This window comes from Mandrillus leucophaeus, unplaced genomic scaffold (genome assembly GCF_000951045.1).
Source record: "Mandrillus leucophaeus isolate KB7577 unplaced genomic scaffold, Mleu.le_1.0 Scaffold222, whole genome shotgun sequence".
NCBI lineage: Eukaryota > Metazoa > Chordata > Mammalia > Primates > Cercopithecidae > Mandrillus > Mandrillus leucophaeus.
In genome coordinates this window covers 2350105-2371591 of record NW_012102277.1, presented here as the reverse complement: position 1 = coordinate 2371591, position 21487 = coordinate 2350105, and the positions used below count along the sequence as shown (strand labels likewise).

Genomic DNA, 21487 nt, shown 5'->3' with positions numbered 1-21487 from the left:
GGGGGTCTGTTTTCATTCTCATCTGTGAAATGGGATGGTATTATTTTTCTTCTGTATCTTTTTAGGATTGGGTATGGTACACATTGAATTAGTATTTTTGCTCTCTGGAGAAACAGATGCACTTAGAGAATGATCTTCTTATGAAGTGTACCTTTTCTCTGTCAAGACTGCTACACTTCATTGGCAGGGGAGGGGGTTATTCTGTTATCTTTACCACTGGGTACAACACTGAGGAAACTGGGATATTTAGAAGTGCAAACCACTATAGGTCAGGACTAATCATGTTTGATAATGAATTCTTTTTAGCAAAAAGTTTACACTGTAATACAATGGGAAAGTAATTTATTAAGAAGTGCCCTTGGAAATAGAAAGGAATAACGCATCTCTGCAGATGTGCCACTTAACCACCCGAGGTGAGTGGGGACAAGGCTGCACTGTGGCCCAGATATGGGGTCTTGTCCCTCTCCTGCAACCAGCTAGCTGTGTGCTCCTGGTTAAGTCTGCCTACTGCTCCAGGCCTCGGGCTTCCCATCTGTAAAAAGAGCAGGTTGAGTTACACCGTGGTTTTCACATACTTTTTTTAGCAGTGGAACTCCCCCAGTGAACACTTTTTCAGAAAGTAAATACAGACCAGGCTGGGAGAGGCACCTGAACCCCACTTGTGCCTGTGTGGTTCTCCATACCTCTCACAGCATTTCCTGAGACTTCTCTGGGGCCTCTGCTGCTTTGAGAAGCAGGCACAAAGTCACTGGCCTAGATGATCTTGAAATTCTTTTCTAACTGAACAAGGAGAGATGCTTGTTTCAAATCTGGCTGAGGTCTGGTTTACTCCATGTCTGAAGGATGGATGCCCTATCATGCCCAGAGGGGGATCCTGCTGAGTGCTGCAAGCCCAACCCAGGGCAGCTGATGCTTCAGAAAAACAGGTTACAGGGACCCGAGCCTGAAAACACAGATGTGGACCAGCACCAGTCGCTGCAGGAACTGCAGTGTCTTCCACAGCCACATCTGTCTTGCTGGCTGAAGATGGCCCTGCTGCTGGTGATGGTTTTCTGTATGCATGGGTAGCTGCCATACATTCCCTCCCTCCTCATGCATCTATTCACTCATTCACAAACATTTACTAATCACCTCCTTCTAGACCACAAGTGGTCTAGTGGGGGAAGACTGACAATGAATAAACAGCTCATCAAATAGCCATGTAACTGCAGCATGGTGAATAATGGTAGTGGTGTGGTCTAAATGACGATGGGATGAGGGGAGCCAGCCATGGGAAGAGCTGGGAAGAGGGCGTTTAGGCAGAGGAAGAGCACAGGATCCCGAGGCAGGACAGAGCTCCAGGACAGAGAGCCCTGCTGTGGCTGGGTCTTTGGGGAGTGTGAGAGAGTGAGCGCAGCCCTCACTGCCACTGCTGTGGCCCTGAGAAGGAGTACAACAAGGAGCCTGCTCAGAGCAGGCAGCCCGTACCGAGGGAAGGCTCAGGTGTTTGTCCCCAGGTGGCGGAGGCTGTTTATGTTGCAGAAAATCAATTAATCACTTGAGCAGTTCACTCATTTTTTTCCCTTTCTACTGCCCAGCTGTGAGCCCTTGGCTTGTGGGTGGCAGCCCACACTGGGACAAGGATGAGGTTGGGAGAGGAGGCTGGGAAAGGGAAAGCAGAAGAGAGGAAGCAAGAGGCAGAAGTGGAGCCAGGGTCTGCATGCTGAGTCCATAGGCCTAGGGATGCCGCTCCACGGCCTGTGATTCTGGGCGAATTACTTAGCCCTCCTCATCTGAGAGGAGGGACCCCAAGGCTTCCTTCAGAGGCTGCTGTCAAGAATAAATGAGAGAATATATGGGCCTGGCATATTGAGCTTCTCCCCAAAATGGGGGCTGCTATTATAAAGAGAGGAGTGAAGGGACAGGGAGATATTTTAGGCAGAGGATGAGACCAGAGACTGTTTGCTCAGTGTTTTACAGTTTGCAAAAATCTTCTTCCCTACAGAAAGAAAAGACATACCTGCACCCACACATCCATCCTGTGCAAGCACCTCTGTACACTCATCCCTGACTCCCCTTCCTGCACACCAACCATAAGTAACGTCCACAACAGAAATGACACCAAGTTCAGATGTCTATCTTTAATGTTCACTCTGCACCAGGCACTGTCCTAAGCACTTGATAGACATCTATTAACTCATTTGACAGTCACAGCCACCTAAGAGGTCGTAGGTACTATTGTGATCCCAGTTGATAGATGAGGGAACTGAAGTTCAGAAAGGGGAAGTGACTGGGTCAAGGTCACAGAGACAGTGTGTGGCAGGGCCGGGATCAGAGATATAGGTATTTCCAGGCTCTCTGCCAAACCGCAGGACTACGGGACGAGGAAGGCACACCCCTACCATCAGCAGGCTCACAGGCCTTGCTCTGTGGACACAGATAAATCTCATATAGTGTGCTCGAGGTTTACTGTTAGTACTTCCAGGGTGGAAGTACTAAGAAAACTGAAGAACCAGGCTCTGATCATGCATCAAACATGTAGTAAGCACCTGCTGTATGTCTAAGGAGCTGGGATCTGTGGTGAACAGGACCAATGTGGTGGTCCTTGCAATCAGAATAGACAGTCTAGTAGGAGAGGCACACAACACACCAATGTTCACACAAATACGTATTTTAATTTCACCTGTGATAAGTTGTAAGGGAAGGGAAGAAAATGTAAAGGGTAGCATGAGAATGAGTGTATGTCAAGAGTTAGGCAAGACTTTATGGACCGGGTAAGAACTGAGTTAACTGTCTACACACACACACACACACACACACACACACACACACACCCTCTCTCTCTCTTTCTGTCTCTCTGAGGCCTCTGTACTAAAGGCGTGTAATTAAGAGTGTGGTATTAAAACGGGGCGATGGGCAGGTGAGCCGCTCCTGAAACTGTCAGCTGCAATTATTCTGGAGTGCACGCATACTCCCTCTCTTCACTGCTTATTAGTGCCTCTGCAAGAAGGTGAGCAGAGGAAAGGGCTTCTCTTAATTTTGCTGCAATTGGTGAAAGCTTTGATGCAAAGAATAAGCTTGAGGCCACTGGCTGAAGGGCAATTTCTTCTTGGATTTCACTTTTAGCCCCATCTCTGTGTCTCTTAAACCCAAGACGAGAGTTATTCCACAGGGTAAGACTCACAGCTAAGAGGCTCTGGATGTAGCTAAGATCACATGCTTGGGGCCAGATAGACATGGTTCGGTCGCCACATTACTATCTGAGAGCTGTGACCAAGGGTAGGTCACTTAACTTCTCTGGGTCTCAGTTTTCTCATCTGTAAAATGGTGTGCCAGACACTGCAATCCCAGCTGGACTTACTTGACATCTCCAGTCCACTTCTCCCTTTCCTAACTCACCAAAGAGGCCACAAACCAAAACACTCACATTCCTGCTTTCCTTGCAGATAGGGGTGCCCAGATGTCAGGGATCTGGCTGTGAGTCTACAGGACACTTTCCTGAATTAGAAGGCAAAACCTTGACAGATGAAGGCTTTGTGCCCTTTGTTCTCCACCCTTTTTCCTGCCTGAAAGGCAGACTTGCCAGAGGTACCATTTTGTGACCATGAGGATGAGGAAGCAGAAACAAAGAAAGAGCCTGGCTCTTGGATGACAGCTCTGAGCAGCCAGTTGCACCAGTCCTGGAGCTCTTGTTATGCAATATTTAATAAATAGATAGAGACAGATAAGTGAATGAATCCTTACACTTGTTTGAGCTATTGTTTATCAAGTTTTCTGTTTTTTTTTTTTTTTCCAGTTAATACATTTCTAAACAGATACACAGCAGTAAAAATAGCAGCCACTTCATGAGTTGTGAGGATTAAATGAGAAAATGCGTGCACAGTGCAAGGTCCAGGCATTCAGCCAATGATGGCCTATATGTTGACGCTGCTAAAGAAGGGAAAACCTGCCATCCCTTTGGTGAGTCGCCAGATGAAGCACAGCGGGTGGGAGGCTTGGTGGGACAGATCCTACCTCGATCACTGAAGTCGTCGACCAGCACAATCTCAGCGACCAGCTCTGGGGGCGAGCGGTTGAGCACACTGTGGACGGTGCGGAGGAGGGAGGACCAGCCTTCGTTGTGGAAGGGGATGATGATGCTTGTGTTGGGAAGTGTCTCCAGGTAGCGCTTGCTGTTGCAGCTAGAGGGAAACACAAGGGGAGGCAGAGGACAGGGTCAGCTCTCCTCCTGCCAAGAGAACTCAGTCACAGGGTTTGGCTAACTGCAAATCCCACTTCCTCTCCAGTCATTAGGGAATGAGCGAAATCCAGGGAGACCTTGGTCACGCAGGAACTTCTACATGACATCCCAAAGTTGTACCTCTAATCTCTGCATATATACCACACAGGGATATGTATAAAAGACCTCCCTGATTTTGAATAGTCGTGATTTCATGCGGAGGACAGCCCTTCAGTAACACTCTGGCCTCTCTGTCCAGCTGTGATATTGTGATTTATAATAAGAACTACAGACTTTGGTCTTTGTCCTTGGTTCCTGGCACAGAGCTTCTAAAACTTGTCACTTCCTAAGCAACAGGGGTGCCAGGAAAATCTTATGTTCTAACATTTCATCTTTGACCCCAGTTCCTGACACAGAGCTCCTAAATCTCTTGGTGTTTTCTGGGTGACAGATGCATCTTTTGTTCTAATGAGGTGACTCTTGGTGGGCTCCAGGAGGCGGGGTGGTCACCAGAAAGAACATGCCATGACTAGAAGCTTAGAACTCTCAGCCCCACCCCACCGTCCTCCAGGATGGGGACAGCAGCTGGAGACTGTGATGATAATTAATCATGTCCATGTGATGAGGCCTCCACAAGAACGTGGGAGGTCCTTCCCACAGACCCCACCCTATGCAGCTCTCCATCTGGTTGTTCATTTGTATCCTTTCTAATATCCTTCATACTAAACTGGTGAAGGTGTCCCCCTGAGTTCTGTGAGCCACTCTGGCAGATAATCAAATCCAAGGAGGGGAACCACCAATTTACACCCAACTGGTCAGAATTACCCCAGGCTTGGATTTGCAAATGGCATCTGAAGGTGGGGGGTGAGGGATAATCTTGTGGGACCAAGCCCTTTACCTGTGGGATCTGACTCTAACTCCAGGCAGGTAGTGTCAGAATTGAATTGAATCACAGGACAGCAGGCTGGTGTTGGAGAATTGTTTGTTGGGGGAGCCCCTCTCCCTACCCCGCACATTTAGTCACAGAAATATTCTGTGTTGCATGTATGAATAGAGAGGGAAAAACAGTGAGTTTGTTTTTTCCTATTACACATTCCTCTCCAATAGAGAAGAAATGATTTATCCATGAGTTTGGAAGAATGAACTGGGCTTCAATGGCTCAGCCCCTCCTTTTTCTCTCCCTGGGCTCTAGTCTCCACTATGGTAAGCTTAGGGGTGGAAGGCCCTGCCCCTTGTGCATCTTTCATACCATTATAACACCCAGAAGAATTAACATTGTTCCTTAATATCATCAAATATCTAGTTGGTGTGCAAATTTCCCTGATCTTATGTCTTTCTATAGTTGGTTTAAAACAGGATCAAAACAAGGTCCACATACTGCGTACAGCTCATGGGTCTCCTAAGTCTCTTTTACACATAAACTTATGCCCTCCTTTTTTTTTTTTTTTTTCCCCTTCAATTTATTTGTTGAAGAAACTGGGCCATTTATCCTATAGCAGTCCCCACAGTCTGCATTTTGCTGCTTGCATCTCTGTGGTATCCTTTAAACTGTTTCTCTGTCTGTCCCCCTTTAGTTCTTGTAAACTGCTAGTTAGATCTATAAGCTTGACCTAATTCAATAAGCTATTCTGACAGCCTCTTCAAAGATGGTGGTATAGGGATCCCTTAGGAGACACATTGTGTCCAGTTGTCTTTCCTTTTGTAATAATCGATGCCTAAATATTTTATTTCATCAGGAGTTTGAAAAATGATTACATTCTAATTCTATTACTCCATCTTCATTTACCAGCTGAAATTATTCTATAGAGAAAAATTTACCACATCAACTATTTGTTCACTCCAAAGTATAGGAAAGGCAGGGTAAGTTCTTGATTCTTTACAAGTCTTTAGAATGAGTTGGTTACCTAGCATCCTCCAAAGATGGTCAATTATGTTAACTCACAAATGGACACATAATTAATGTGTTTCAATCCAATGCAGTTCTTATTCTTACTGGTTCCCAAATAAACCCATCGTTAGCCAAAAGGAGTCTTCTCAGGTTGACTCCTGAGTCCTTTGGACATGACCAGAGTACTGATAGCTTCCTTGTTTTATGATAAAAGATATGAAAAGATTCCCCAGACTTAACTTGCACATTTCCTGCCCTAACCTGGAATCAGCCATTCTGCCAAGGAACCTTTAATCCTTAATATCATCAATATCACCATTCGGATGCTGCAATATGAGCACTAAGGGTGTTCCTTACCACTAGGTTGGTTATAGTTTCTATGCCTTTCCAGTGGTCAGAACTACAAATATATTTTATTTTATTTTTTTGAGACAGGGTTTCACTCTGTCACCCAGGCTGAAGTGCAGTGACACAATCTCGGCTCAATGCAACCTCCATCTCCCAGGCTCATGCCGTTCCACCTCAGCCTCCCAAGTAGCTGGGACTACAGGCGCACGCCACCCCGTGCCTGGCTAATTTTTGAATATTTTTGTAGATACAAGGCTTCGCTAAGTTGCCTAGGCTGGTACAAATATATTTTAAACAATACATTATGAGTTTAAGCAGAAATTTTATATTTAACATATAGAATTACTGAGTTTTACTGAACTCTAATTTTATATTGTATCTCCTTTGTATTGAGATATAATTCACACACCATAAAAGTTACTCTTTTTTAATTTAGTAGTTCTTAATATATTCACAGAGTTGTGCAACTATACCCACTGTCTAATTCCACAACATTTTCATCACTCCTAAAGAAACCCTGTGTGTACTAGCGGTCATTCCCCATCTTCCCCTCCTGTCAGCTAGCTGCTAGCAATCCCTAATCTACTTTCTGTGTTCATGGATTTTCCTATCCTGGACATTTCATATAAATGGATTCATATTTGAGGCTTTTTGTGTCTGGCCACACTTAGTGTAATGTTTTCAAAGTTCATCCACGTTGTAGCATGCATCAATGTTTCATTTCTTTTTTATAGCTGAATAATAGCCCATTGTATGAATTCACCACATTTTATTTATCTATTCATCAATTAATGGATATTTGGGCTGTTTCCCCCTTTTGCCTATTATGAATAATCATATGAACATTCATGTGCAAGTTTTTATGTAGACACGTTTTCAATTCTATGGGTACACAGCAAACAGCGGAACTGCTGGGTCAAAGGTAACTCCATTTTTAACTTTGTAAGGACCTGTCAAATGGTTTTCCAAAGTGATAACACCGTTTCACATTCCCACCAGCAATGTGAAATGAGATTTCCAATTTCTCCATATCCTCACCAATGCGTGCTATTGTCCACCTTTTTGATTATAGCCATCCTAGTGAGTGTGAAGTGGTATCTCCTTATCATTTAATGACTAATGACGTTGAGTATCTTTTCATATGTCTATTGGCCATTTGTACATCTTCTCTGGAAAAATGGCTGGTAAATGTATATTTTACTGTCAATTTTTTTTCCAAGTGTGTAGAAATACAATTGATTTTTGTATATTAATTTTGCATCCTGCAGTCTTGCTGAGCACATTTATTAGTTCTAATAATTTTGTATAAATTCCTTAGAATTTCTTATGTACAAGAAAACGTCACCTACAAATACAGGTAATTTTACTTATTCCTTTCCCATATAGATGCCTTTTTATTTCTTTTTCTTGTCTAATTGTCTTGGCTAGCAACTCCAGTACAATGCTAAACAGAAGGCAAGAGCAGACATCCTTATCTTGTTCCTGATCTTAGGAGGAAAAGCATTCTGTCTCTCACCAGTAAGCAAGATGTTAGTGTGGGTTTTTCACAGACGCACTTTATCAGCTTGGAGCAGTTCCCTTCTAGTCCTAGTTTGCTGAGTGTTTTAATCCTGGAAAAAGAAGTGCTGGATTTCGTCAAATGCTTTTTTTTTTTTTTTGCATCTACTGAGATGATCATGTCAGTTTTGTCCTTTATTTTATTAATATGATGTATTTACATTGATTTTCATATATTGAACCAGTCTTCCATTCCTGCAACATCCTACTTGGTCATAGTGTATAACCTTTCTTATACGTTGCTGAATTTGGTTTGCTAGTATTTTGTTGAGAATTTCTGCATCAATACTCACAAGGGACACAGGTCTATAGTTTTCTTTTTATGTCTTTGTCTGATTTTATTGTATCTCTTTTGCTAAAAATATGAGTTCTTAACATTAACATAGCTATTTATTTGCTTTTTTCTACAATATATAATAGTTTCAGAAAACAATACCAATGTTATGGCTAAGAATATGATTACAGAAAAGTTATTTGTCTCCAGCATACATATATAACTAGGAATCTACAGTCAAATTTTTATGTATTTAAGCCACTTGAAACAACTCCTCTCTGCATGGTTAGGCCACCAACTCGCACACATTGGGCTCATTTATTTCATTTTGCTCTTTATTTTTAGGGATTTCTTTCTGCATTTAGTTTAGACTTAATCTTGTTTTTACAATTATATTAAATATTTATATGGTTCCCAAGTCAAATCCAAAAACCAAGTAATGCAAAGATTTCTGGCTTTTATCTATATATCTTCCATTTTGATTTTTCCCTCCTTCTAAGACTCCATTTTATTTTATAGTTGATTCTTGCATTCTTTTTTTCTAGGCAAGTCTATTTGGTCACACCAAGACCATTTTACAGAAATAAAATTTATCAATTTGATTTCAATAAGCTCTATGATTTAGCTTTAGGTGAGAAGAGGAATAAGAGGAGGGCAGCAACTTACTGAGTTCTAAAACAGTGATTTGGAAAGTGGTAGCATCACCGAGAGCTTCTTGTTAGAAATGCAGATTCTCTGGCCACCCCAGACCACTTGAATCAGAAACTCTCAGGTTGGGGCCCAGCAATTTTTATTTTATCAGGCTCCCTGGGTGACTTTGATGCCCATTCAAACCTGAGAATCGTTACCCCAAAATATTCACATCCATCACTGGTAGATATTGGGTTCCCTGGGAACAGATCTTGAAGTGAAAATTGTTTTTTGATGGCTTCTTGGGGAGCACTCTGGGGAGAGTCACCTGTAAGGAGGTGAGACAGGCAGAGGAGTAAGGAAGAGGCTGCCCCCATGTGGCTGCATTTGAGCCCCTGGCCCATTTTTACCAGGAACTCTGTAGCTGAGAAGGCCTTTCTAAGTGGTCCTAGAGTGAGACAAGGGGCCTGGCCTTTATATCCAAGCATCAATTAGTCATTGGGAGGCGGTATAACCTTGAGCAAGGCTGTCTAGGGCAATCACGGTGGGAAGCACAGCTGTGAGCTGCCCACTGTCCCTCCTGCCAGCAGCTGGGGACACTGCATCTGCACAGAGCGCTGCCTCATCACTCAACACTGACAGAACCCCACATGGAAGGCATGAGTACCTTCCCCGGGTTACACGCAAAGAGCCTGAAGCACAGAGACGGTGTAGAAATGTATGTAGTCACATAACTAGCAACAGTAGACTCTGAACCTGGTACTCACCCCAGAGCCTGCCCTCTCAACCATGAGGCTGACATCCACAGGCCACTTTCACATCCAAATTTTCACCAGAGCCCCAGGGAGCAGGCAAGGCAGGGCTTCCATCCCCATTTCACAGAAGGTGCTGAGGCTCAAGGCAGAGGAGGCGGCCAGGGAAGGTGGAATTCTCAGTGCTGCGGCACTCCACAGTGTAACACAGCCCTACCCCCGTAATGGGGCTTGAAGCACTGAACATCATAGGGGGTGGTAGCAGCTCTGCCTGCCATACCTGGTTTCAGTACCTGACAGGATCTCAGGTAATGCTCAAGACAAGCCTGTGAGGAGGAAGGAACGCTGTGGGAGGCTCAACGAGGCGAAGGAACCTGCTGAGGTGGAGAAGCACCAAAAAAATGGGGCTTCCTCTTGGTTCTTCGAATGTGAGCAGGGGTTCCCTTGACCTCCCTGTCCACACCTGCCCTCCTACATACATCACCTGACTGCCTGGCTGGCTGCTCCTCAAAACTCCACATCCTAGCTTGAAGGTTGCCTCCTCACAGAAGTCTTTCCTGGCCCCTGCTTCCCCAGCTGTAGGTAGGTCCCTCCTGATATTCCGTCCCAGGCATCAGCCAAAACTATGGTCCGAAGGCCAAATCCAGCAGCCTGTTTTTGTGTGACCCTCAAGCTAAAATGACTTTTACATTTTTTTTTTTTTGAGATGGGGTCTTACTCTGTTGTCCAGGCTGGAGTATGGTGGTGCAATCATAGCTCACTGCAGTTTCAAACTCCTGGGTTCAAATGATCCTCCCACCTCAGTCTCCTGAGTAGCTGGGACTACAGGTGGGTGCCACCACACCCGGCTAACTTTTAGATTTTTAACAAAACAAAACAACATACAAATCAAAGTAAACTATGCAATAGAGACCCCATGTGGCCCGCAAAGCCTGTAACATTTACTATCTGGCCCCTTACAGAAAAAGTTTGCTGGGCCCCATTTAATCTCCTAGCACCCTATGCTTCTCTTCATTGCACTTTACATATTTTATCTGGGAGTTTACTTGTCTGTCTTCTTCCCTAGAATATAAGCTCCACGATGAGGGACATTTTTATGCTTAGCCTAGCACAGTATCAGGCACACAGTCTGTGATCAATAAATATTTGCTGAATGAATAAATGATACCAGAGTTCAACTTCAGTCTTTTTATACCATATCCCAGGTTCTTTTGTCTATGTGTCTCTTGCTTTGTAGCTGTAGGGCAGTGTGATTCCCTTGCAGGAAATGCTCTTGCCCTTGCCTGCAGGGAGGCCAGGGTCCAGGCAGGAGGGGGAGTCTCAGGAATTGTACCAACATGGTGAGCTCTGGCTGAGGACATCAGCTCCTTTGGGAGGATAAGGAATTTTCCCAGGGCCCAGAAGAGGGAACTTGAGGACCAGGCAGGCTCAGAAAGAACAATTGCCCACCTGTGTCTCCAGCCAGAAACCAGGTGTGGTAAGCAGAGTAGCAGCCCCCAAGGATGGCCATACCCTAATCCTTGGAACCTGTGAACATGTGTACCTTATGTAGCAAAAGGGGCCTTGCAGACATGATTGAGGTTAAGGACCTGGAGATGATTGAGGTTAAGGAGCCAGGATTATCTACATGGTCCCAATGTAATCACAAGGGGTCTTTGAAAGCAGAGAACCTTTCTGTCTGCATTAAAAGATGAGACAGAAGAAGTAGAGATTTGAGCTACAAGAGGGACTCCACCCATGGTTGCTGGCTCTGAAGATGGAGGAAAGGGGTCGTGAGCCCAGGAAGGTGGGCAGCTCTTAGCAGCTGGGAACAGTCCTCAGCTGACAGACAGCCAGGGAACAGGAGCCTCAGTCCTCAACCCAGACAAGCAAGGTTCCCCTAAAGCCTCCAGAAAGGAAGGTAACCCTGCCACTGACACCTTGATTTTAGCCTGGTGAGACCCACGCATGTTGTATTTCTGACCTACAGAACTGTAAGAATACCTCTATGTTGTTTAAAATGGTAAGAATACATTATGCGTTGTGTTGTTTAAGCTTCCAGATCCATGGTAATTTGCTATGGCAGCTATAGAAAACAAATGCACGAGGAGTTGTCCTTGATACCCTTTTGCCCAGGGTGTAAACACTATTTGCAAACATTTAAAAAGTGGAAGATTCCACACAAAACCCCTCATTTCTGGTTTTTCTTAAACTTGGGCAACACTGACACCTGAGTCTCATGCAATAGCAATGGGCTGGAGGTGACAGCGGGTGCCCCTCTCTAGGGGGCAGGTGCTCTCCAGACACTTCAGCTCTCCCCACAGCCTCACACCAGGGCAGCTTCAGCTGTTTCATTCCCTCATGTTAGCTCCCAGATCCCTGGTGATGCTGGAATCTGAGAGCCTGGAAGTAAAAAGCCTCAAGGGGAGGGGCTCCAGAGACTGGTAACAAGTTCTGGGGGTGGCCAGGTGCAGTGGCTCACACCTGTAATCACAGCACTTGGGAGGCTGAGGCAGGAGGATCACTTGAGCTCGTGAGTTCAAGACAGCCTAAGCAATATAGTGAGACCTCATCTACAAAAATAAAAAATAAAAGATAAAAAATAAACAACAATTAGCGGGTGTAGTGGTGGGCACCTGTAGTTGTAGCTACTTGGGAGGCTGAGGTGGGAGGATCATTTGAGCCTGGGAGGCAGAGGAGGTTGCAGTGAGCCAAGATCGTGTCACTGCACTCTGTCTGGGTGACAGAGCAAGACCCTGTCTCAAGGAGAAAAAAAAAAAAAAGTTTTGAGGAGAAACTTGTGACATCTCAGGGCAACGCATGTAACAACAACATCTCTTTGTATGCCACTGCAATCTACTGTTCAACTGTCAAAATGGGCAGGAGTCACTTTGCCACTTACTTTGAAATGCATCAAAACATATAGTGGATTGAGGAGTGGAGAGAGGGTTAGATGGATAGAGATGTGATCCAGTAAGTAAACCAATGCTAATTATGGACATGATGGGAACATGGGTGTTCACTGTATAATTCTTTCAACTTTTCTGTATGTCTGATGATTTCACAAAGAAATGCTGGGGGAAAAAAAACAGGTCAGAGTCCAGGACTTCTTAGTTTCGAATTATACCTCTGCTAGAGGCACAAAGGGAAACTGTGGGAGGCAGATAAGCCTTTGCCCTGACTTCACCATTACATCTGGCAGAGAGCTCATTCCATCGTGTGAACAAGAATCCTCTGATTCCAGTAGTCCAATTCTGATGGAAAAGTCAGCCTCTCTCCCTTTGGGACCTTCCAGACATCCTTCATATCCTCTCTTGCTCTACCATCTTGCTGGCCTCTTTTTATTCAGTCCCCACACAGCCTTCCTCTGCCCCTTCCCCTCTTCTCTAATCCTTTTGATCATTTCAGCCAGCATTCTCTGGGAATCTGCTCCAACTTCATTATGTTGGCCTTCACAAATAAATGAAAGCACCCCTTCTTAAAAATCCCCTTTCCTTAACTCGGCTGAATCCTTTGCGGCCAAGAAAGACTGGTGATATCTGGTTTTCTACAAAAGTTCCTGTCTTAACATCTAATTTCACAGGAGGGTTGCTTGATTGAAGCAGGGTTGGGGGTGGGGTGGGGTGTTAGCTGTAATAAATTGCCTGGGGTCCATGGGTGAAATACAATATAGCTATTACACATTAGAAAGTCCTCACTCACTCCAGGCCCAGAGCCGGGCCCCACAGCCTGCAGTTAGACACACAAACACCATCATGCATTAAGGGAAGTAGACAAAGCCACAATAGACTAAATTCACTTCTAATTTAATTCAATCATGGAATTAAAGATTATTCAGAACTCAAATAAAAGGCTCAGCTTGGATCACAGCCCTGAACGTGTGCCTGTCTTTACAATTTTTTTTGATCTCTCTTTCTCTCCCTCCTGTATCCATCCAGTCATTTCCTAAATAAACACAAAACTTAAATTCGACGTTTGCCATGAGCACTAGTCATTAGTTTGGTCCCAGCTTCGTAGAGGTTCTTTGTTTAAACAAAAAAATTATGTGACCTGCTCAAATTAATCTCTCCAGGATCCAGCAGGGTACCTGGCTCTATAGACCTGCCCACAAGCCACCTTCCAGTCCAGAGCCCAAGCAAAGCCCCTTTTCTCTGCCTCTTATTAGGCCACAGATCACAGCAGACAAAGGGGATCTGGGGACTGCACGTAAGAAAATAGAAAGCCACTACTCATACCAGTGACACTCCCATCTTAGCAGCTCCACTTAAGACCTGTCTACATGTTGTGTTTTAGGATCTCAACACTGGATGGTGGAGTGTGCCCTCTTCCTTTGTGTATGATAAATAAGAAGCATCCTTTTGTCCACATGTCCTCAGAAAGCAGCCACAGGAAAAGGGGCCTACGGCAATGCTCCCATTGCAAAGAGGCTGGGCATGGCTACCACCGTGGGCCAGGCAAGATAACCTCTGCTTCCTCATGACTTATGCCTGACAGTTTAGAGAGCACGTTTCCTTCTCTCTCCTCTAATCTGTACCATATTCAAATAAGGTAGATGAAGCAGGGTGTGTTAACCCCATTTTCCAGATGAGGAAGATGGAGCTCAGAGAGGTAAATGACTTGGATTCGGGCCTCAAATTCAGGTAGTATTTATTTAAAATAACATATTTTTTAAAATTTCAAAAGTGGTCATTGCTAAGCACAAGAGTCTGGAAGACATAGTGAGGCTCAAAGGAAAACTGACAACCGCAAACATACTGTCCTGCCGCTAACATGTGGGGCTGGCCTCTGCTAAACATTCGGGATGTGTCCTCTCTGTGTTCTCCTCTGCACACGTGCATTTGTCTTTACAACATGGCATACAGCACACGGACTCTTCCATGTCCTCCCTCTGCTTCCCCCACCCCAGATGGCATTCAGGTCTTTGTGGGCTTCTAGATGCAGCGTGATCTCCTGAGATGCTTGGAAGAGTCTCTCTGGGGTCAGGACCGGGCAGAGTGATGGCCCAGCAGAGGGTCAAAGCAATGGCACTCTGAAACTTCCAGCACACAGCCTCAATGTTGAGGCCCTCTTGAATCAATACTTCAGACCCCAAAAGGTACTGTGAAAGAAGAGACTTCTGTGGAGTTTAGAATCTTACAACTGAGAGCTGGTGGAAACATTTTCTCTGTTGCAAAAGCACTTTCACTGTCCTTTGGTTTATGGTCTGATTAGGTTCCGAGCCTGCCTGTGCAAAGCTTAGTGAGAGGTGTACAGCACAGGGACAAAGAGACACAACTGGGATGTTCATTGACACACACTGAAATAGTGAAAAGAGCAGAAACAGTGAATGTCCACCAACGGGGAAGATGAAATAAAAGATGAAAAATTCAAACGATGGAATACTGATAAGCAGTTAAAAAACAAGGCAGAAAGCGACAATGACAATAATAGAAAACATCTGTTGAGGATTTCCAATATGCCAGACAGTGCTGTAGGCACTAAATATGCATTAAGTCATTTAATTGTCAAAATAATCTTATAATGTAGGGAATATAATTCTCATCACAAAGAAGAAGAAACAAGCTACAGAGAAGAAACTTGCCTATAGTCAAATAGCTGGCAAAGAATGAAGCCCAGATTTAAACCCATCTGTCTTTTATATATATTAGTATTTTATAGGGATAATTTATCAATCCTATTAATTGTATCAGCACAAAAGAATGACTAGGTAAAAAACAAATATTGAGGAAACTAAGTAGGTGTTTGAAATTGTGGCTTCTAGCCTTTGCTCTGCCATGCAAGAATCCAAGTCAACAATCCATGCAACTGAGGTCCCAGCTGGACCTCAGTTTCCCTTTATGTCAATGAGGGAATGGGCAAGTCTGCATGTCTTCTCTTTCTCTTGGTAGCAGCAACCTGATTTTCCTTGGGGAATCTCCTACACCTCACCTGTAGAGGGCTGGGGTGGAGCTGACTCCTTCCTTGCCTTGAGGGTGGGCAAAGGAGCCTGGCTTAGCCAGTCACAGCATCTCACCTCTCCAGCCCTGTTATAAGTAGGTTGAGGACAGGCACGCCTGCAAATCAGAGAAAGTCTTTGCTGAAACAATTGGGAAAGACACAAGCTCTTTTCTGTTCAGATTGAACATGGGAGAATATATATCTGGTCTTCCTGGGGCAACCATGTGGACTGTTCCTTGCCTCAGAATGAAGTTAACAGAGTAGAAAACAGAGCCAAGAGTTGGAGAGAGAGATTCCTATTGGCATCAGTTGGGGACCTGGATCCAGCTATGGCTGAAGCCAAGGTCTATTCCTGGCCTTTTCAGTTATATAAACCAATACATTTTCTTTTCTTAAGTCAGTTTGAGTTAGGTTTTTTTGTCACTTGCAACTAGAAGAATCTTTGCCGATATAACTAGATAATCTCTAGGTATATTCAGTCAAATGAATCTGTTTTGGACCCAGTGATGGCTTCTGAAGGACAAAGAGGCACAACTGTTGCCCAGACTTGACCTCTGATCTGAAGTGGGCAGGTTCTCTGTGCTGTAGAAGAACTTTGCTTGTTCACTGACCAAGAGAAAGGGACCTGGGCAGAGGGCCATGATGGGACTGGGAGGAAAGGAGATAACTTAGCTTGCTTGTGACCAAACAGCTCCTAATTTCACATTCCCTAAAGGATTCTGAGCTCTTGGGACACAAAGACATATATAATATACTAAGATGTACCATCAGGGCTTAATGCTGGAGTGCTAGAAAACAAAAGTCAAAATACAAGAGAAGCATTTCAAAAATCTTCTCTCTAACTCTGAAATATAACAGTCCAATCGTTTAAAAGGGAACTATAACAAACATTCAGTTCCCTAGCATGGGACACGATCCACAGACCAAACTGAAATGTAAGTCAATTGAACAAACCCAATATTATATGTGCCTAAGGGAGCAAGAATGCTCCGGACCTGGGTTCAAATTCTGACTCTGCTCCTTTGCAACTGTGAGACCCCGGCAAGTTCCTATCCCATGCTGAGCCTCAGTTTCCTTATCTATGGAATAAGGATGGTAACACCATGAGAATGTCATGAGAACCAAATGAGAGAGTACATTTAAAACAGCCATGTGGAGGGATAAGTAGCTGGCTGTTCTTGGAGATGGGTAAATGTGGAGGACAACTCACAGCAAAGATTTCACAGCTCCTGATTTCAGTTCTCTCAGAATCAGGGCTGACCATCCCAGGAAGGGCATGGGGCTTCAGTAAGGCTTCACTGAAGAGTTCTGCTCTAGTAGGCAAGAATCCCACTTTTTGGTACCTCAGGCTTTGGCTGGCTCATGACTCAAAACATTCTCATTTGCTCATTCCCTTGTATCATTCATGTATTCAAGAAATGTAATATACTGAGCACTTACCATGTGACAGGCACAACGCTAAGCCCTGGAATTAAAATGGCAGGAAACAAGCTGTCGTTCCTGTCCCGTGGGATACAGAGTCTAATCAGGGTTGTGGACGACAGGCAAATAACATAAACAGTAATAAATTATGATAATTTTTTTCTGCCTTCCTGTGTATGGCTGTGAGGTGACAGCAAAATGAAAACAGCCTAGAAAGGCACAGACTGAAGTGTTACTAGTGGCACAGCCTCATGCCCAGGCCTGTGCCTTGCCATCAACAAGCACGCCATGAGTAGTTGCTGAGTTGAACTGGAGTTGGAAGTTGCCTCGTCCAACCCGTCTGTTTTCCAAGTAAGGTAGTGAGGCTTAGAGGAGCTGCTTGGTGATCCCACACAACGTGGCCAGCTGGGAGGTGGACCTGGCTCCTCAGTTTAGTCTCAACACAAAGAGAAAATCTTTTGGAGACCCTGGATGTAAATAACAAATCTAAATCGGACACAGTTTCAAGGTGCCAGTGTTTGCTGTCATGTTCCAAGTGGTGCCTGTTGACTTGGCAAGTCCATGGGGGGCTGACCACGCAGCCTAGAGAAGTGGGATCTTCAAGAAGATTCAATGAACTTCAGCAACTAAAAACTCCACTAATAAAAATGTGGATGCCCTAAATATGCTTGCTGAGGTCCATTCAATGTTCATTCTCTTTTCTCAGAAGTAGTTTGGTATGGACTTGGAGCCAAAAAGACCAAAGAGTATTAGCTATATAGCCTTTGGCAAGTTATCAAACACCTGCTTAGTTTCTTCCTTTATAAAATGGACTTGTAGGTTCAGCTGAGAAGTGAATAAGAAAGGAACATGTTGGTGCTCTGTAAACAGGAGGGTCATAGGTACCATCTTGGTCCAACAAGGAACTTAAATGGTGATCAGGTCAGTCACGGGGCCTACCTTGTCCATGCCTTCCCTTCTGACAGAAATGACCAAGCCCACAGCCCTGGCTGAAGAAGAAGTCCTGGGTGGGCTCTATGACTGCTCCTTACCTGGCCACAGTTGCTTAGGGCATTAGCAGAGCTCTGACTCAGGGTCACCAATCCATTGACTTGCCAGGGGTCAATGGCCTTGCAAGAAATCTGTGCCAAAATGAGGCTCACCAGACCAACCAAATTCTCTCTTTTGAGGATATACCTTGATGTGTGGAAAGAATGTCACAGAGCTAATGAGAGGAGCAGACAGAGCTACACAGAGGAGAGCTAAGGCCTCTTAATGGTGGAATCTAGAAATTCCTGGTGCTGAGGAGATCGTAAGAGAACCTGGAGGCCAGCCTTGGAAAAATTTCCCCTTTCAGGCACTGAGAGGTCTGTCTGTGCCATGGCTCCACCTCCTGCCCCTGGGGGGCCTTTCTCACATTCCACCTAGACAACATTCCCATTTCCCTCCACTGTCCGTGATTCTTTGTGTGGGATACTCCAATAGCTGAGGTAATCTTGAAGCCAAGGAATTCTGTCCTATCTCTAAATCTGTTCCCTGGATTAAAAAACCAAGAGTAGGCCGGGCGCGGTGGCTTACGCCTATAATCCCAGCACTTTGGGAGGCCGAGGAGGGCAGATCACGAGGTCAGGAGATCCAGACCATCCTGGTTAACACAGTGAAACCCCGTCTCTACTAAAAATACAAAAAATTAGCTGAGCGTGGTGGTGCGCGCCTGTAGTCCCAGCTACTCGGAGGCTGAGGCAGGAGAATGGCGTGAACCCGGGAGGCGGAGCTTGCAGTGAGCCCAGATCGCGCCACTGCACTCCAGCCTGGGCAACAAAGCGAGACTCCATCTCAAAAAAAAAAAAAAAAAAACCAAGAGTAAGCATCCAAAAGTGTACTAGAGCTGGGTCAATTATTTTTATTTTTTATTTTTGATTGTGAAAATAATTGGATTCTTTTAGAATTCAGATTTCTAAACTTCAGAAGTACCACTAATATGGAAATCTGGACTTCCAGGTCATAGACACTGAGACTGCTAGGACACACTGTTGTTGTTCCACATGATTTGCAATGCCCTATCAACACGGAACTAACTGGGCCATCATGACATTAAGAGCAATTACTTGTAGTTCACAGCACTTCACCATCACTACGCTCTGCACATTGTGGCAAATTACTCTTCGGCAATTTTAGGGATTAGTTTTTGGTGTCTTTTTTTTTTTTTTTTTTTAAGGAAATTATCATTTTAAAAATTGTCAAGTGACTCTTGTTTGAAAGCTTTTAGTGCTTGGACTTCTAGATAAACAATCATCTTCTGGAAATGGGCACCACTTTAGCACTTTCTCATGGTAACCAAATCCAACATACTCTCCTTTGACAAGCAGATGACAATTTTGGATTTTCCCCTAATGAGATGGAGTTGGTTGGGAGCTGGTTTGTATGTTGTGGGAGGCAGGGAGGCAGGTAGGCAGACGCCAGCATCTGTTTGGGTTGAGGACCAAGGCAGAAGGCCAATTACCACTCCCAGGCCACATACACAGCTTTAACCTGAAAGGCCAATCAGAAGCAATGAATATTAAGTCTGGAAAGCCTGACTCTCATCTCATTTGCGTTCCTTGGTTTAAAGATGAGGAAAAGGGAGGCCTAGAATGAGAAGGGACCTTCCCAGGGTCACAGAGGGAGACAGCATATCCATATCTCAAACAGTGGCCCTTGGTCCAAGGGTAAGAATCCTAGGAAGGGCACTTCCTTGGGATGCAACTACAGGTGTGGTGAGGGAAGCAGATAGGCTGAAGAGACACTCGGATCTGGGTTCAAATCCCATGTCTGTCACTTAGCAGCTGGGTCACCTTGGGAAAGTCATAACCTCCCTGAGACTTACTTTCCTCTTGGGTAAAATGCATCCTTCCTATTAAGGCTGTCACAAGGAATAAAAGAGGTGCCATATGTGAACGCACCTGGTATAGCATCTGGTATGTAAATTTAGTTTCCACTTTACAGAGGCCACAGCATAGGTCATTTTCCAGCAAATGGTACAAGTTCAAAATTCTAGAATTTTCTCCTCTCTATTCTGCAAAAGACAATCCCCTTAAAATATAACGTTCTCAGAAAGACTACGACCAGTGGTCTTGGAACCACCAAGAAACTTAAGTGGAAGTCAGAGACAGCTACACCAGAACAAGAGGCAAAAGCTGAGTCTTAGTGGGTAGAATGTGAGAAGTCCCTGTTTCCTTTCCCCATCCTCCCTCGAGCTGCAGACTTAGGCGTTCTCCTGACACATACTGATTTCAAGCCTCTTTCCTCAGCTCAAGGCTCATGCTCAGGCTCAGCTATCCAGCCCTTCTCTACCCTCCTGTCGGGGATGAGACAGGCACGAGTTGTCTCTTTAACACAGTCTGGCTGGAATCAGAGGACCCAAAAGATTACTTGACAATGTATGCCAAGGCTGACATCTTTATGAAGGCCCTTTGCCACTCAGGGGAGGCCTTGCTGAGAGCCAGCCAAATCCACCTGCTAGTCCCTGTTCAACAGACAGCTAAGAGACACACAAAGGTTTATTCTTATTATTCATATTGTTAATTATAAACCTCAGCAGTATCAGTTCGTCACTAGTTGTGCACCCCCTGACTAGGACCAGAGATGTCAGATACAAGGAGTGTTTAAAGGATCTTGGTGTGTGCTTTCTTTTCCTTCCTTTTGAACTTACATTTTGGGAACTGTTTTATTTAGGTCATATCTAGTTTTAAGATGGTTATAAAAACAATAACTTTTTTTTTTTTTTTTTAGAGTCTCGCTCTGTCACCCAGGCTGGAGTGCAGTGATGCGATTTCAGCTCACTACAACCTCCGCCTCCCACGTTGAAGCAATTCTCCTGCCTCAGCTTCCTAAGTAGCTGGGACTATGAGGCACTCACCATCACGCCCAGCTAATTTTTGTATTTTTCGTAGAGATGTGGTTTCACCATGTTGGCCAGGCTGGTATCAAACTCTTGACCTCAAGTGATGTACCTGCCTCGGCCTCCCAAAGTGTTGGGATTAAAGGCATGAGCCACCGCACCCAGTCTAACAATAACATTTTAAAAAAATCTAGCAACAGTTTCTTTACACTGCTGTCCCACATGATAAAATGTTTAGTCCTCCTACAGATGTAACATGCAATATATTCTACATACTCAAGCTTTAAACCAAGGATGACAGCAGGAGGGAGGAACTCTGGTTAATGAATATGGTGTGCAAGGCATAAAACAACCCTAAGGACCACACCTCACATCCCAGTGAGCTGCCAGCTGCCAGGCAAACATTCCTTAGAAGGAAATGGACTTTAATATCAAGTTACTTGATGGTTCATAAAAGAGGAGAAAAGAAGAAATAACAATGTAAAGATATGTGTTCCAGGATGTTTTTTGCCACACTGTTTCCAGAAACAAGGACCTGGAAATGACCTGTATGTCTGTCTACAGAGGAACTGTTGACTAAATTATATGCCTATGGAATATTACACAGCTATTAGAAATATCTTAAAATATGACCACTATATAT

At 44.5% G+C, this 21487-nt stretch overlaps 1 protein-coding gene across 1 annotated transcript in view; it reads right to left on the bottom strand.

Annotated features, from left to right (window-relative positions):
• The window catches only part of GALNT10 (polypeptide N-acetylgalactosaminyltransferase 10), a 341115-nt gene that overhangs the window by 94804 nt on the left and 224824 nt on the right, over window positions 1-21487 (bottom strand). The window contains exon 5 of the mRNA XM_011981246.1: window positions 3994-4160. Within this exon, the coding sequence (XP_011836636.1) occupies window positions 3994-4160 (167 nt within the window). The remainder of the gene's footprint in view (window positions 1-3993; window positions 4161-21487) is intronic.